A 15,380-nucleotide genomic window follows, 5' to 3' on the forward strand; every position below is an offset into this window, starting at 1 on the left:
CTCGCGCATTCTACTACGCAAGCACGTTTTCTTTTTGTATCATTCTGACATCTGGCGGGTAAAGGAGTAGATATAGAAAAAGTGCATTTGATGCACAATTTATTGCAATTAAATTTATTGTGTCAGATGAGCTCTGTTTTGCATACATTTATTATTTACGCAATTCGCAAATATTTTTTTATTTACTTTATAGTTTAAACTACGCAATATTGTCAATTTGTAAAATGCGTATTAACTATGTTTATTAACTGTGAATTAAAAATAATGCCTAATTTAAGCAATTATCGATTAATTGTAATAGATTATAATTTATAAAATTAACAAGGTTCATTTTCAAATAATTTAATTTACAATTTAATTAGAAAATATTGCATTTCTTACATCCTTGCTATAATTATGAAGAATTATATGCTTATTTAATTTATTATTTATATATTTTATACAATTTACATGAAACTGATAAAATTGTCAGAAATTTTTATTACAATTATAATTATTTTTTTTCAGTTGGGAAAGTAATGATTTCAATTGCTGTTTAATTAGCCTCAAAGCTTCGTTTGGTGATAAGCCCTAATGATCTACAAATTTGTCGTTACAGTTACTATAAATAATAACTACAAAAAATAATCAAAAATACTGAAATAACAATAAAATAATTATCTTTGTTTCAGTTAAAAACAAGAGAACGTAGAACAATTTATAGCCTCGTGGCGATGGAAAAACAAACCTTGAGAGGTATTTCCTTTCTCTTGATTTTTTTTTAAGTATCCTTTCGTTTAGGGTTTTACTGAACACTTCAGGTTCGACACGTCGAAAGAATAGTCCTTCTAACGCATTAATTAGCGTGCACAGCACGTTACAACGCTTTCCATTGGAGACGGCATCGCATCCGGTAGAAGTTCGGTCAAAAACAATCTACGTGGATCGCATATGACTTCGCTGCAAATTTATCAAAATTTATATCGTTAATATGATTCACTCTCGACATCCATTGACCTCGATAAGTGAATCTCAACTCTTTCTATACTTATTACCAGAAATATACTTTATTACCAGGCCAATAGAACGCATGCTATTTTTATTTAATTGGTATAAAAAAGATTAAAGTATAATTTAAAGCTTAAAATAACTAACATATACTTTTTAGAGCATATTTAAGATTAAGAATAATTAATTAGATAAAAATATATTACAACGTTTTTAAAGATGAATTTTAACAAATTCTCAGTGATGTCAGATCTTTATACTTTACTTTCAACTATTTTTTCAAATCTTCAATAGTATTAGATATTTTCTAGATATTTTTAAAGATTTTTCCCATATATTTGTATGTGTTTAGTTGTCGTTTGAGATTTATTAAATGGTTGTTGTTAAAATTAGGAGTGAAGACACGATGATATCTTAATCCTCCTGATGGTTGAAATTTGCGCTGGTGTCTGGACGTTCGGCTGGCTGGATGTGACACAGCCGAATTTTGAAAAGCATCAGCTATGCCGACATCTTGCCTTCGAGGCGCCCAGTTAATATTGTGGATACATTCTTCTCGTTGAACACAAAGATTTAAACAGAACACTCAGTCACAGAACACTATAATATCTAAGGAATTTGATTGTGAGTGACCTCTTTCCTTTTCCCATAATTACTTTATAATTTCAATATTCTAATAAAAAATTAATAAAGATTAAATTATATATTATCAAATACATAATAAAAGATTAGAAAATATGAAAATCTTAATCCTGTGTGTATGTGTGTGTGTGTGTGTGTAGATTACTAAACGCTGCATGCTTTTATGAACAAGATTTAAGAAAGAAAACCTACTGATTATTACGAATGCTGTACTTTGATATTTTGTATGCCTCTACATATTATGTTTCAGCTTTAAATTGACGATCTACTAAATATTTACTAAAAATAATCTTAACTGTAAAGTATATTTTCTCCAATTACTAATTATTTACTTGTCATTTTATTAACTATAAACTATTAATTAATATAACTAAGAACAATCTACAAAATTAATAATCACGAACATAAAGTATATCTTCTTCCATCTTCTACAATAATATCCAGCAAACTCCAATTTTGCCCTAAAAAAATCTAAGATACTATTTAATTAATTAATTTAACCAGAAACAATCTCAAGCAAAAAGTATATCTTCACCAATCTCCTAACACAACGTCCACAAACTCACAATCTTCCTTGAATTGAAACAAAACAAAATCAAGCTAAAAATCATCAAAACTCACCAAAAATAGTCTTACCATAACAAAATAACCAAGGAGATCAATTCCCAAACAAGGAAAATACAATATTCTCCGTAATTGTGTTTTTTTCTTCAGGTGTGATCTTGATTTTATCCCTCCTGGATAGTCCATGAAGAGGATGAGCAGTAGAAAGTACAGTTGACGCGTTATTCGAAAGAGACACCTGCACGAGGCTGGAGACTCGCCAAATAACTGATAGCGTGGGCGTCTCGACTTCGAAGACGACGTCGAACGACCAAAGTCGAGAGGGGGTGAAGCTTCCCCGTTCTTCTTGTTCCATTGGTCAGGAACCGATTGTGCGATCCGTGTCTTCCTCCTCTCCGTCTTCTGTTCTTACCGATCGTCCCTATCGCTGGTATTGACGAGTTACCACCTTCCGGTCGACAAGGCGTTAATGAAAATCTTTTCTAGGAGACAAGCTGCGAATTGTTGCACCGGTAGAGTCGTCATCAGTTGCTCTGATTTGAAGAGGAAGATTCATGATACCAAGATGATGGAAACCTACGATGAGATTTAAGATTCACTTGTGATAGATAAACTATTAATGCACTCAAAGAAAGTAAGAAATTACAATTTCTACAAATTAGAATTAATACGAATTTTAGGGGGTGGTTTTATGATGACGAGACGCAATGTATATTCAATATTAATAAGATTTTTATTAATGGATTGCGGATATTTATGCATATTTATATTTTTATAAATACAATTAAACTGGAATTTATGTAGAGAACTTTTTCATTCGTAAATATCATAACGAGTGTTATACTCTTGATATTTTGCATACTTCATATACATTCTACACATTTCTACGCCTTTCGATTTCTCCTCCTTCTTTCTAATATAAATATATCAAAATTCGCACTCAGTTTTTAACAAGCAAGCTAACCATCACGATTTTTCAATTATCAAAATCTAAATTCCTCCACATCGAATTAAAATAAAAATTCTATATTCTTCGCTTCACTTCGTCTTTGAAAAACCGCATCGAACATTCCAAACAATAATATATCTTTAAACAAACATCCGACAAAAAATAATACAACTTACAAAATTACAAAGATTCATTCGAACGGAAGAATGGCCACTGAAATTGAAGTTCCGCGTGACCAACCGGAAGTGTGGCCGAAAAGCGAGCGTAAGGTGCCCTTAAGAAGGATGAAAATGTCCTCAGAAGAACTATAAAAAGCGTTCCACGGGTTAGCAGGCTCGATCACGAGCGGAGTATCCCTCGGGTCTCTCCGTGACTTCCGGTTCTTGGTAGCGAGCGACGACGCGCGTGTGCCAGCGCGGTGACCGGATATGGCGAAGAACCGACTGACCAAATCGTTCGACGCAGAGCCGCCGCTTCGCGTATCGAGCTTTTCATGCGAATCACGCGTTCTCCTGTACCAAATACCAAGCTCGTATCGGTGACATCATACTCCGCGTTGTATACTTGTGCCAACGTGCACAGGTGAACGCGTGCTAGAGTATACAATTGGATGGAACGATGTCGTCGTTTTCAATCGCGAATCTTAGTTCTTTCTTTGCCGTTGCTTGACTTTAATCGTTTAACCTATTAACTGGACGATGACTGAAAAATCATAATTAGAATTGACTAATTTTGATAATCATGGAATTAATAGTTAACAAAAAGTGTCAATTTTAATTTAATGTAGATATGATATAACGTCGAGTGCAACTTCAAAAGAGTATTGGTAATCAGTATTTGAGATTTTTATGCTGTTTTTTATTTCTTCATACCTATCTATTATTACGTTACATTAGTTACATATTCTACTTTTTATCTTATTTTGTTATTCTCTTCTGATTGTTCAAATTCCATCAGAAACCATTCTAGTTGAATTAATTTCTTATGGATCAAATGAAACAATCTTTTCTCCATTTATACATCAGACCTGAAATCCTACTAAATAGACAATGACAACAAAAATTAAATAAGAAACGAGGGAGTTAACAAGAGAGTTCTATCACTAATATATATCTCGATTGTAAAATAAAAATTTCAATCGGAGAAAAGATTAAACCAAAATTACGAAAACATGAGCAAGCTCTTACTATAAAGAAACCAATAACACCCAACATTAATGAATTGCTAAAAGCTTTCACTAACGACGTTTATGAATTCTAAAATAGAAATTCCGACAGAGGAAAACGGAAAGTCAAAAATTACGAGAACAAAAGAAGGAAGGAAAAATGCGAAAGATGAGTAGACAGAAGGAGGAAAGTTTACGAAGAAAGTCATCGTAGGGTTCGGTGATTCGTGGCCCATCGAGGTTTCTCTTCTGTTCTTCCTTCGTCACGGTATTTACGTGACGAAGGTGGCAGTAGAGAAGGGAGAAAAAACCAAGAGAAGAATAATTAATCAGTAAGCGAATCACGTACCCGGGGATGCATATATAAGACCATAGAACGCCGTGTACTTACACGAAGGAGCAAAAGGAACGCGCGTATGCACGAACCTGCGTATATACCTTCCATCCGGTTCTGGATAATTCGGATGCCTAATTTTGTCCTCTTAGAAAAGTCGACTGGCGGAAATATAAACTACCGTGGACGAACAGGAAAACGATTTATGATTATGTTCCATTGTCCTGTATTTTAATTGTTGGACCATCTTCTGTGCTACTTTATCTCAATGTAAAAAAATAAAAAAAGGAACGCATTGGTTTGGGTTGTTTAACTTTTTACATTTTATGTACGTATATTCTTACAGTTAAACATTTTATGATTGTTATAGAATAAGTGAACGACGACGCTTGTTTACGAATATTGGAGATTTGAGACGCTGGAGATTGATGGTAGAAAATATGACAAATTTCGAAAGATATGCTACTAATCGACCATGTGATTGGCAAAATCTCGAGAAACACCCTCGCGACTAGATAAAGAAAGAAGCGAAAGGCGTAACGAAGAAGGAATCTCGAAGGAAGTAGGCCGTGCAAATGAGGAAGTCTGTCGACCTGCTCTGAAACTAAAAAATCCAACAGTCGCTTGCTAATTAAAGAACAAACAGGCACAGTTTAATCGGAGGTTCTGCAGGAAAAATCGCAACGAAATTTATTTTGACGACTCCATTATGGTACGAAATTTCTACATTTTTAACTTTATAAACCACGGAAACATCAAAGAATTATGATTCAACATTTGAACTTTCTTAATCTTTCTTTTCCTTTCGCTAAAGGAACAGGTGAATATTCCGATCCAACTTGTATTTATTTGTTACACATAATCGAATGCTTCCTGTTCAAAAGTTTTGCAAATATGCGTATAAATGTGCAACGAACGCACGTAGGATATTTAGTATAATTTATATCATGCATACCGATCATTAACGATAACAATTAACCCCAGTTAAGAGGGAGACGATAACGAGTTTCACCTGGCAGCTTCTCTACCTAACCGTTTTACAAGCAACTCATAATCAATGATACTTTAATTTGCAAGCTCTCGATACAATTATCACCGGCATCCTTAAGTTCATCAAAACTGTCTTACTATCGCACAGCTACTAATATTGCGCTCAAAATAACCAAACCACAATCTACCATATAAATACTATTCCAGTCGTTGAATGTCTCCATCTGTTACATAATTTGAGCGTTACCGCAACATTTTTGTCTCTAAATGCGCAAAAAGTGACTAATGGACTAAAGACACCTTACATTCTTATGAAGATTGTGGAAGAAGTGGTACCTAAATAGAGATCTGTTTTACGCTATGAATATTATAACGAGCATCTTTATGCAACATTTTTGCACATTCAATTTCACATAAACGAATAGAAACCCGCAGTCTAATGTCCAGAGAGGTACGATAAAAAAGTAAAGAACTAATCTCAAACTTTACCTACCCTTTTATGAATAATTCCAAGAGTTTTACTTTCTTTACACTTTCAAAATAAATAAACCAAAAGCCACGATTTACTAATCAAGCAACTAAAATCGATGAAAAAGAAGTAAGCAACTCGGACCTTACCTCCATTTCTACAAATAATTCCAAAAGTTCCATTCTTCCAATAAAGATTGCTCCCAGCCAGTTTCTTCGCGGAAAAGAAGTCCCTTTAAAATACCGATTTCACCTTGCTCCTTGGTCAATTGGAAGATCCGTTAAACGTCTCACACTTTAGATAGATCTCGTTCGTAATTCGTGATACTCGCGAGATCGGTTGGCACATTCCGTGGAATCGATGGGAAAACGAGCGGAACCGGCAATTACCATTAAAATAACCACGATTCACGAGCGCGACGCAACGAACGAAGGAAAAAAGCATTGTTTCGACCAGCTACGAGCACCGACGAGACTTTTTATCTGAACAATATATCGCGCTCTTTTGCTTATCGCGAAACCGTGACTGATAACTCTTCTCTTTTTCCTTCGTTCTTTTCCTTTACCTTTTTTCTTTTTTTCTTTCTTTTGAACCGCATTTTATCGCCGAGTGTAACAGGTAGCTCGTAACACGTTGCGACGAATCAACGAACCTCATCGCGATTATCGAGCTGTTTTCACGGTTCGTAGCTCGCGAGTCGAACACCACGACCCGTTTGCAGATCAGTGTCGCCTCGACCAGGAAATCGGTCTCGTCTTACAGGATGCCGGTGCGTCAATATTGACACGTTTCTTACGAAACCACCAGAGAAAGAGGAAAGAACGAAGATAAAACGAGAGAAGGGAAGAATTGAGAATTTGAAGAAGTTTTTGGGAGGTGGCAGGATTTCAAGGTCGCTGGGTCTTTGGTAGAGTTCAGGGTCGTTTATGTCGTTGATTGTGATTTAATGTAGGGTAAGGTGATGTGGTATATAGGGTGTTAAAATTGCTTAACGTTGGATTAGTTAGTTTTTCATGTTTGATTTTTTGGAAAGTTAGGAGTTTGTAAAAGGGAATATTGGGATGTTGGTTTGAATTTTATCATAGAATTGTTGAAATTCTAAGAGAATTGTTGAAATAGTTTTTTAATTAAACGTAAAAGATGGTTTGTACGTTAAGGATAAATATTTTTGGGTGCAGATTAGAATTTACACGTAGGTGCGGATTTTCTTAGTGGAGAAGCGCGCTAAATTTCTTAGAATAAAGAAGGAAATTCAATCGTAAGTTTGAAGATTCAAAAATTCTAAAAATTAAAATGTTAAAAATCTTTTATATTTGAAAATTTAAAAGCGTAACAACCCAAAAATATAAATATTTAAGAACTTTAAGATTCAACAAAATTTGAAAATTTCCAAAATTTGTGTAATATTTGAAAAGTTCAGAATTAGCAATTTTTTATATTTGTAAATTTAAAAATTGATCCATCTAAACATGCGGATATTTGAAAATGTAAAAATTCGACAATTTTGAGTGGAATTTGAAGCATTGAGGAACTTTGAAATTAAATGTGTGTCAAATGCGTGATTCCATTCAGATAATGGAATTCACCTGGGTGGCATACGTAATCGTTGATCACGGAAACAGGAAATTGATACGATCGATCAATGGACAGTGGTAACGATAGGTACTTAACTCCATAATATTATGACCTAACAGTTACGAGAAATTTCCCGTTATCGTTGTAAATTTCCTTACCAATTATACAATTAGACAATTCGTGTTTTATCTGATAAATTCAATAAATATCACAAGTAACATCTAATTGCAACGGGGAGAAAGTAATAAACATGAGAATCTAATTGTCAACACTTTTATTGTTTTCTTGTGTTAAACTTTAGTCGTTTATCGAGAAACGCTAAATAACAATAGTAACGCGTATATAAGATTATAAGGTGAACATTAAAAAGAAATAGGAATATGTGTATATTTAAACGCATAAATTCGTGAAAAGGTATAAACAAAAAAGTTGGGAACAACAGAGACTAGTAAGAAATAATAGACAACAAACCAGTTGCATTATTTCAACGACAACCAAATGAAACCAATTACCTAAATATTGCAAATACTTCGAATAATAAAAATCTCAGTAAACTGAGTAAATTCTCGTAACAAAATTATATATACATATGTGCTTAATATTGTGCAATACTGTTAAGTAGAATCATTGACAATAATTTGTGCAATAAAAGTTACATAATTATATAAAATTACTTAAAGTAACGAAAATTATACGCTATATATACCTTTTTTAAATATTCAGTCAATCATAAGAAATATCACAAAGAATATAAAAAGAAATATGGGAATAAAATTTGGAACATTCCAATTGTCTGAGAAAATTTTTAATCAATGTATGTATATTAAAATCGAATTCAAGATTGTCAAACGTTAGTTTGTAAAAAATTAAATCTTCTAATGTTTTTATAACAAGCTAAACGTACATGCACTTTAATGTTTCTCCTTTAAATTGGTGTAAAAGTACTATTATTATATTGAAGTTTATCGTATTAACTTCTATTAATACTTTGACCTTACTTCCGTCTATACGCGGTTGGCTACTAATATTGGCATAATTTTCTTAGAATTGAATAGAATTACGTGTGTAATTCAATAAATATTTCTTAATTAAATATACGTTTTAATCTTTTGAACTGTTTACTGCTTGATATCCTACGTGAATTGAATTAATTTATATGTCTTGTAGCAACTGTTGCATACATTTGTTAATGATACAAAAACAAATTACTATACATTGATAATAGAACATAATAACAATTAAGATAAATTCAACCTCTTTTCAACAACAAATGTAAAGGAACACGAACGAAATGATAAAAAGAATTGGCTCTCCTCCAAAACTGCATCTTAACTACAACCCATTAATAAATCACATAGTTAAATCCTAACAAATATACCTAATCTTCCATCGAGTAAGTTCGATATAGTTCTCATTACAAACATTTATAATAACACAAATGTCTCAACAAGATGTCAAAAAATTAATATATAAAGACATATGTAATAACTATAAAATTCGATGGTGAGAAAGTCAAAATGTTATAGATTAAATGTATATTAAATTAAATCTAAAGATATCTTAGTACGGTGTATATATAATAAAGCAGATTATTGCATTTGTGCTTCTAAACTGTTCACACAGAATCGTAAAATGCATATGGTCATGTGGTTTTAATCAACAATATTCTTAACCTGAAGATCGCAATAAAAAGATAATCATCATATGGCGATAGCTTCGCGATATTTCTATCTCTTTCGGTCCACTATCTGCTTTTACAGATTAAGGTTGTTATTTTTCTAGCATTTAAAAATTAAATATAGCTGTGATTCTAAGGCATACAGTTGATATGCTATTATAATATTCTACGAATACTACAATTAAAGAAATCGAAATGTTTCAAATCCTCGTATCATTCTACCTTATCTTAGATCTACTTCGAAGATTCCTTTTGACGATTTGATAATGTACTAGTAAAAAATGTATATAAATAGAATGAAAAAAGTTCCATTCTTCAACATTTTTTTTTCGTTTGCTTTTTCTCCCTAAATATTGATCGATGTATTTTCTTATATTGCAACTGCAAGAAATTAGCATGTATAATGTAGGATTACTCTATTCCTTAAGCTTATAATTTGCATTGTTAGGTATTATATATCTTTTAAACGTATCTAAAACTATACAACGTAGTACAGTGCCGTTTCTGCTAGGCTGTTTTTAACTGTTCTCACAAAATTGTATTCAATAGAGATGTTTAGTAGAACAATCAGTTCTACGTGATATTAAAATTGCCAAGAAGTATACGTAGCTGTCCATGGAGTGACGACCGTCCAAGATGGAAATTGTGCCAAGAATCGTTTAAATCTTAAAGATGTTTGGTGTTCACCATGTAAAAAATGGCCACCTAATGCTATTGATAAACATGGAGTTTTGGGCATACTATTTACCTATATAAAAAATACATGTGTATTGTAAACGTCGTTAGTAAAGTAGATATCATAAGTATGTTCTACATACTATGTTCTCTACATTTTATGTTCTACATACATTCAATTCAAGAGAAAATGTGAAAGGAACACAATCGGACGCACAAGAATAATAGATAAAGTATGTTTCTCTATCATTCCATTTAGGTCCTTCTAACGGCTTCCCTTCCAAAATAGACCATTTTCCTAAATGAACACCTTTATATGGAGATAAAATTATACTTATATGATCAGGACCTGAAAGTAAATTTCGAATTAAATGTTTAATTATTATTTAGTAATTTATATAATTATAAAGAAGTTACCTGTGACATTGAAGGTAAAACTGACAATATTCTGTTTTATCGACTTTGAAATGAGTTCAAGTTTTGTTGGTATATTAATCAATGGTGCAGGACCTGGAATCCAGCTTGTTTTCCTGTAAAAAATTTTTATATTAAATATGTATTTAATTAAATTTTTCAATATGTTAAAAACCTTAAAAATTTAATATTAAACAAGTACCATAAAAATGTCGTAACAGGCATAAAATACGGTAGGCCACAATATAATTCTTTTTCACAATCTTTCATTGTTGATGTTACGGCACCTATTTCAGGTACCATAGTTTCCACACTATGTGGACTATTCATGTCTAAATCAGCTATCCAATATCCTGTTCCAGTGTACCGCAAATTACCATTTACGTCGTAATATTGTCTTTGTGTATGCTATAAATTGAATATTTATTTAATATTATACAATTACTTTCCAAGTAACAGAATTGTAAAAATTTCATTCAATACCGCAATCATAAATCGTTCTGGTGCCAATGATGACAAATCACCACTATAAGGAAAACCAAGTGGAGTCAAAATTAATACACCTATAGTTATTAAAAATATTCCCACTAACACACTCAGGATTCTCTCTGCATTTTTTATTAAAAGTACAAATGGCAACTAAACACAAAATATTAGTTATTAAATTATGTCCTTACAGACTTTTCCTAAAGCTTTTGTTTTAATAATAATTTCAATAATTTACCGTGAAACTGAGTAATAAGGAAAAGAGAATGCATAACATATTAGCCATAACAACTTCTGAATTTATACTGCTACCAGATCGTCCCATTATGGGTATAAAAAGATAAAGAGCTCCAATTACTAAGTAGAACGATTGTATATAAGGTAGACACATTGTTATTAAATAATAAAACAGCCATTTCCAACCTACATGTAAAACCAATTAAATTAATATATTTAATTTCATCATATTATTGCTCCACAATATTAAGATTATACCTCTCCACTTGTTAAAGAAATTACATCGAAGTATATTTCCAAGAGTAGGAAATACAACCCAATGTAATGGTATAAAGCCAGACCGTATCTCCAATATAACACAATAGAAGAGAACAGACATCCATATTATAGAATACGAATCACAGTATATTTGATATAAGATCCACGCAGATTTAACTTCCTATAAAATATCAAGTCAAAATATCAGTTAACGATTTATACAGTAAAGCATTGTTGTATGTTACTATAAACTTGCCTTCTTTTGACGTGACCCAATAAATAAGAAAAACGTCATTGACACAAAGATAGTTGGAACCACATATAAGAAAAACAACCATGCTGGCCTTGCATACCAACTCATAACTTTCCCAAGTTTAGTAAGAATGAGGGCGATTAATGTACATGAAAGTATAGATACTAACCATGAAACGATTATTGCTCCGGTACATAATAGTAAATGCTTTAAATATACTGATTTTTTTACATCTAAATAAAAATAAAAATAAAAACATTTAATTATATTTTTTATTCTATAGTAATAAATTTAATTTAATATGATATAGATACCTCGTCGAGCATTTTGCATGTTTAGATATATTGAATATATACCGGCAATTATACTGATAATATTAATTGTACTTGACGCATACTGTGGCCATCTGACTACAAATGTACCTAAAAAATCAAAGAACACAGGATTTCCTGTGTGATCTTGAAGTGGTACCTCGGATAAATAATTATCTAATACTATCCCTTGTAATAAAGCAAGTATATTATCTCCAGTCCTTTGTAAAGACCCCAATGGTATTTGATGAATATTATCAAACTTAGTATGATACACATAACCATTGGTTGCCCAAGCAAAATCAAGACCTAGGAATTTTTAAAAATAGTATTCTTTCTAAAAACAAACGTATAATATTAAAATAGATAGTGCAGAATAAATACCAGAAACGTTCCCAAAGTCTCTAAATATTCGAAAATCAGTATCTCCAGGTACAATACCACTTTCAAATATTTCTTGAGCTAAGGATGATGCGTAGGGATAAGGAACAGATTTAGCATATATCTACAAAAGAAATAAACATACATTATAATATCTATAATAATAAAAATAGGTTAATTCATTATTCAACAGTACCTGAAGCATCCAGGAGCTATTAGGTCCAGCCTGAAATAATAATTCACGACCGCCTGCACCACAAGCTTCTAAATTTATAAAAGCTCTAACCTCCTTAGCCCAAGGGTGTTGCGTTATAAAGCCATGAGAAGCCTGTATAATTTAAGCAATTAGTATCTTTCAAAAAATAAAGTAAATTTAATGTGTTATCAATATTAGACACAATTAATGTACCTGTAATAAGTTCTCTTCAGCACCATTAAACAAAAATATAACATTATGCTTAAACAACTTTGGACTATGAGAAATCACACGTAAAATTTCTAACATCACAGCACAACCAGCTCCATCGTCAGAACCACCTAAAATAGAAAGCTATATTAACATTTAATCATTAATAATCATTAAGTTAAGTGTGCATGGGTGTTCCCATCAATTATTACCAGGACTTTCTGGGAAGGTATCAAAATGACAATTTATTAATAAACTGCTCTTGGTAGGTCTATGAGGACCAATCTTAACAATGACATTTTGTACATTTCTGTATACATTAGTCATTCCATCCAGAAATTTTAAAGGAAAAGCTCCACTATGCTTGGTTACATTGACTAGAATCTTATGGTTCTCATTGGCATCTTTGACTATATTATTGATAATGTTTGTTAAATATTTAATTGCTAATACTTCATTCTCGTAACTTCCAACAATTCGTGGCCCAATATATGTGATATTTAGAAGATGATTATGTGCTCTTTCTGCTATAAATCTTCCTGGATATAGACCTTCTTTATCTGTCATTAATGGCTCAGGTAATTTCTTCTCAAACGTGATAATGATAATGGATACGAAAAGATAGAAGGTAAACAGAAAGAGTAAATGTTGAGTTTCATTTGGCAGCACTTCTTTCTTTTTTGAAGAAACCTTATCCTGGTATACCACATCACTAATAGTTCTTTTAGAGACATGTTGACGCAATCTCACTCCGTCTCTCTGAAAGGTAGCATTATCAGTGCAAAGAAGAAAATGAAAAACATACTGATCAAAAGGAACAAAAATAATCTTACCATTGTCTGTGTTTAAGGCACTTTGAAAAATAATTAAACCTTTGAATTAAAATTTGATCAGAGACAAAAGGCTACGGTGTTCGACGACTCCGTTCAACTCCGTTCGACGCATTGACCAAATAACGAAGTGCGTCTAGTACAAATAAAATTTCTGATGTCTTTTAATATTTCGTATGAAACAAACAGAAAACATACAGAATTTTATTAATGTTTCTTTTTATTACTTCAATCAAACGTGATAATCGTATTCTCCGTAACAATTTTAAGTAATAATATTACTGCTACGATTTTACATGCAAAATTATTATAATAAATGCAGTACTGAAATAAGAATCATCCCTACCTATCGTTGTGCCTGTATTTCTGATTAAAACGTCGCAACTCGTCAGTTACTTTAGGTCCGTTTTTTCATAATTCAACGTTGGTCTATCGTGGACCATTATTATCAGTCAATTAAAACATATTTTTTATACACGTTACAGCCACACGTATTCATGTGCCACTGAGATTAGATAGCCATATCATATTTTTTGTATAAAGATTTGTGTAAGTGATCGTTAGGTAGGTTACTCGATACTTGCTAACACGAGTATCGGGCCTATATATATCTGAATATAGCATTGCGGAAAAGTTAGCGTAAACAGAGTATCTATCTACCATGATAAAATTCTAAATCTAGAAAGGACGTCCTAAAGAGCAATAAAACACTCAAATAAAGTAGCGGAGTAGTACATTTTTATGAATGAAAGATGCTGTATTTCCATCGCGTGCATAACTTTTACTCTTGATACTACTCAGTTATGTAAAAAGAAAATTACGATGTTACATAATTATACAATAACTTTCGAAACAAAGAACGTATGTATATATATGTGTGTGTGTGTGTGTGAGAAATGCAAAAATCATCTTACTAAGCTAATATGCTCGGCTAATCTCCGATTGCAAATTAATACAGTACGTTTGCTGTTTTGGAAAGAATTGATTCTGCTGCTACTACAACATTGTATATTTACAAAAATCTCTTCGATTCGTAGATGATGCAGACTCCTCCATGAACTGCTATCATGTTTTGTTCATTATTCTACGCTTTTGTACATACATATATGGAATACTTTCACGTAGCGTATACCTTCAAGATGCTTCGTAAAACATAAATACTCGGACAGATATGTGGACAATGTCAGTCATCAGTTCTGAGAAGTCTTTCTTGTATGTTAACTGATGTTAATTATCTCATTACCGATTACGAAGTTGCAAATAATTTATTTGCAATTTTCTTAGATATTATAAAGTTTAAAAATAGAAAGTAGATGACAAAAAAGGAGAAGGAATTAATGAAATTGGTTAACATAACCAGATTTTAAAAGCATTCATTGTTTTTCACTGAATATAAATATAGTTAAATCAGAAAAAAGCGAAAGGTACGAATTTTGTCTACACAAAGAAGATAAAAACATAACATAGATCGCGATAATTTATTTAAATTTGATAATTTATAAAAATTGTTGGAGCTGTTATACATTTAAACTGAAAATTGTCGCTATAAAATTCGTTTAAAAATTTAGTAGCTCTCGTTAAGTACTGATTTTTCTTACTGCATTTTGTAACTTTTAAATACAGTCAAAAAATAGGAAATTTCTATAATCTTTTATAACATCTAATTTTGTAATTTTAATTTTGTTGTATCCTTCGAGTCTATATGTTAGAAATAAAAATTATATTTCAGTAGATATTAAAATATATGTGTTTATATATTTGACTTTATTATTCAAT

The 15,380-nt window shown here is 31.8% G+C and overlaps 1 protein-coding gene and 1 long non-coding RNA gene across 3 annotated transcripts; one reads left to right on the plus strand and one right to left on the minus strand.

Moving 5' to 3' along the window:
* Positions 1-90: 90 nt before the first annotated feature.
* On the plus strand, positions 91-2,965 carry LOC122570217. Its single transcript, XR_006317760.1, has 4 exons — positions 91-735; positions 1,381-1,611; positions 2,344-2,623; positions 2,680-2,965. It is a non-coding gene; the product is annotated as an uncharacterized LOC122570217 (long non-coding RNA).
* A 4,969-nt stretch (positions 2,966-7,934) lies between these two features.
* Positions 7,935-15,279, minus strand: LOC122570202 (endoplasmic reticulum metallopeptidase 1-like). 2 transcript variants are annotated; one of them, XM_043732228.1, is made up of 15 exons: positions 13,951-15,279; positions 13,608-13,740; positions 12,987-13,533; positions 12,778-12,905; positions 12,565-12,696; positions 12,372-12,492; positions 11,991-12,296; positions 11,680-11,909; positions 11,424-11,604; positions 11,167-11,351; positions 10,926-11,081; positions 10,645-10,850; positions 10,446-10,558; positions 10,202-10,377; positions 7,935-10,101 (listed from the first exon to the last, which is right to left on the minus strand). In XM_043732228.1, exons 2-15 carry the CDS (start codon positions 13,608-13,610, stop codon positions 9,937-9,939), a joined length of 2,649 nt encoding a protein of 882 aa, XP_043588163.1. In that variant the 5' UTR covers positions 13,611-13,740; positions 13,951-15,279; the 3' UTR covers positions 7,935-9,936. The 2 variants fall into 2 exon arrangements, with proteins under 2 accessions (XP_043588163.1, XP_043588162.1); XM_043732227.1 differs by having other exon boundaries at positions 13,608-13,765.
* Between the last annotated feature and the right edge of the window lie 101 nt (positions 15,280-15,380).

The sequence above is a fragment of the Bombus pyrosoma genome, linkage group LG8 (genome assembly GCF_014825855.1).
Source record: "Bombus pyrosoma isolate SC7728 linkage group LG8, ASM1482585v1, whole genome shotgun sequence".
NCBI lineage: Eukaryota > Metazoa > Arthropoda > Insecta > Hymenoptera > Apidae > Bombus > Bombus pyrosoma.

What these genes read in the sequence shown, in the direction of transcription:
- LOC122570202 (XM_043732228.1), bottom strand. An exon ending in TTTCTTTAACAAGTGGAGAG is followed by an intron (nt 11,352 to 11,423) that starts GTATAATCTTAA and finishes TTTTACATGTAG; the next exon opens with GTTGGAAATGGCTGTTTTAT. An exon ending in CATTTTCTCTTGAATTGAAT is followed by an intron (nt 10,102 to 10,201) that starts GTATGTAGAACA and finishes TTTTTTATATAG; the next exon opens with GTAAATAGTATGCCCAAAAC.